Source organism: Branchiostoma belcheri, unplaced genomic scaffold, assembly GCF_001625305.1.
Source record: "Branchiostoma belcheri isolate BF01 breed outbred unplaced genomic scaffold, Haploidv18h27 scaffold69, whole genome shotgun sequence".
Taxonomy (NCBI): Eukaryota; Metazoa; Chordata; class Leptocardii; order Amphioxiformes; family Branchiostomatidae; genus Branchiostoma; species Branchiostoma belcheri.
In genome coordinates, this window is record NW_017804342.1 from 1,188,207 (window position 1) to 1,190,057 (window position 1,851).

General features: G+C 37.1%; 1 protein-coding gene across 1 annotated transcript in view; it reads left to right on the top strand.

Annotated features, from left to right (window-relative positions):
• Positions 1–1,641, top strand: part of LOC109484116 (WD repeat-containing protein WRAP73-like) — a 6,292-nt gene extending 4,651 nt beyond the window's left edge. Inside the window, exons 5-6 of the mRNA XM_019787337.1 lie at positions 258–481; positions 850–1,641. Of these exons, the coding sequence (XP_019642896.1) occupies positions 258–481; positions 850–959 (334 nt within the window). The 3' untranslated portion in view covers positions 960–1,641. The remainder of the gene's footprint in view (positions 1–257; positions 482–849) is intronic.
• The last annotated feature ends 210 nt before the right edge of the window (positions 1,642–1,851 follow it).

Genomic DNA, 1,851 nt, shown 5'->3' on the forward strand with positions numbered 1-1,851 from the left:
CAAAGCAATTAAGAGAAAGGAAATAGTTTCTGTTGCCCGAGTTTACAATGTACAGTCAAAAATATGCCCAAGCAGCCACCTCTTCAAGCTGACCACCTGTTCATAACAACCACTTTTTTCCCAGTGCTCATGTTTTTGGGGGGCACAGGTGCAAGCATTAGTAAGTGACCTGCCTAAGAAGGCCACCTGTCCAAGAAGACCTTTCCCTGGGTGACCTTCTTGGGTATGTTTGACTGTACCTTATTTTACCCTTAAAGTAATATGGCTACCCCTCTCTCCCTCTTCCTAGACAACATGCCGTGTGCGCTGTGGATCTGGGACATCCGACAGTTGGCACAGGTGGCCATCCTGCTGCAGGCAGCGCCTGTCAAACATGTGGAGTGGGACCCCTGTCAGCCCAGACTAGCCTTCTGTACAGGCACCAACAAAGTCTACATGTGGTCACCTGCAGGGGCCTTGTCTGTGGATGTACCTGTCGAAGGTGAGAGTCAACATTTGACCTTCAAATTTTTTATTACGTTTTTTAGCAACAAAGATATCAAGAACTCAAATGATGTGGACTTGTATGTTGTACTACATATGTCTAAAAACGTGTATTTAGATTTCTTAGGACTTAAAATGATGTAAACTGTATCTTTGTTAACATTACATATTTTGTCTGACCCTTACCTCTTTCTTCATAACCTCAATGAAAAGTGGCCTGGAGGCAGATCTTTGCTTCTCATGAATAAGAATGGTTCAAACAAAAAAACATACAAGATAAAAGTTTGTTTTCATAAAGTACAAAGTAAGAAGTAAAAAAAAAGAATGTTCTCAATCTTTTGATCTGGATTTTTGTCTCCCTCATAGCGTCCTTCCTAGTGCAGTCCCTGAGATGGCACCCAGAGGGCGGCGCTGTACTGCTCATGGGAAGGGAGAACATGTGTATGTGCTTCATCGACCGTGAAAAGAACAGGTGACAATAACTTTCAAGAAGAGATGGATCACACAACTGTCAATCACAAGGCATAATGTTAGATGTGTATACATAGTAATATATATGATATTGTTTGGTATATGTAGGCAACATCCTAATAAGTAACATGCAAGTTTTGCAGACTAGATGGACTGTATGAACGTTTAAATGACAGCTTTATTGACACACACAGAAAAAAATACACATAAATAGATAAAGAACATATGCTTAGAATACTTAGAACATTCAAACTATGCTTACAGTAATGTGTGTTGTACAAAATTGGGGTAACGTTATATAGCTTTGGTACATTCAAGGGCATACATGTAGCATTGTTTGGCAGTCTTGCATTTGACATTGAGAAGTGAAACAAAATTTGAGAGCAAAATTATACTTGTACATGTATTACAAAACATAAACACATCATCTGTAATCTGACCACAAAAGATTTCATATAAAAGTTCTATAACTACAGTTACTGTAAATATAATGTGTATATTATTCTGCCATTGCTCTTTGTTTTTCCTATAAGTATGTATACATGTACAAAATATGCTGAATGTGCTGTAGTCATTTTCATCCTAGAATAACTCATGAAAAACAGGCTTTACAGTAAACATGGTTAGCAGTTGAATAACAAAATTAATGTATGTATCATTGTATGTATGTGCTATCTTTTAAAAAATATTGTTTGAAACAAAGTGTCATGATGTCAAGTTAAACTAAAGACTTGAATGTATCTACATACTGACCTCACTTGATAACTAAGTAGTACTGAAAAAACACCACACAACAATTTGAAGTAGCACTCTAACATTGCCTTATAGATAGCAAAAACATGCATGTTTTGAAACAAAATTCACTTATCTACAAGTTAAACCAGGTGAACTTTCAAG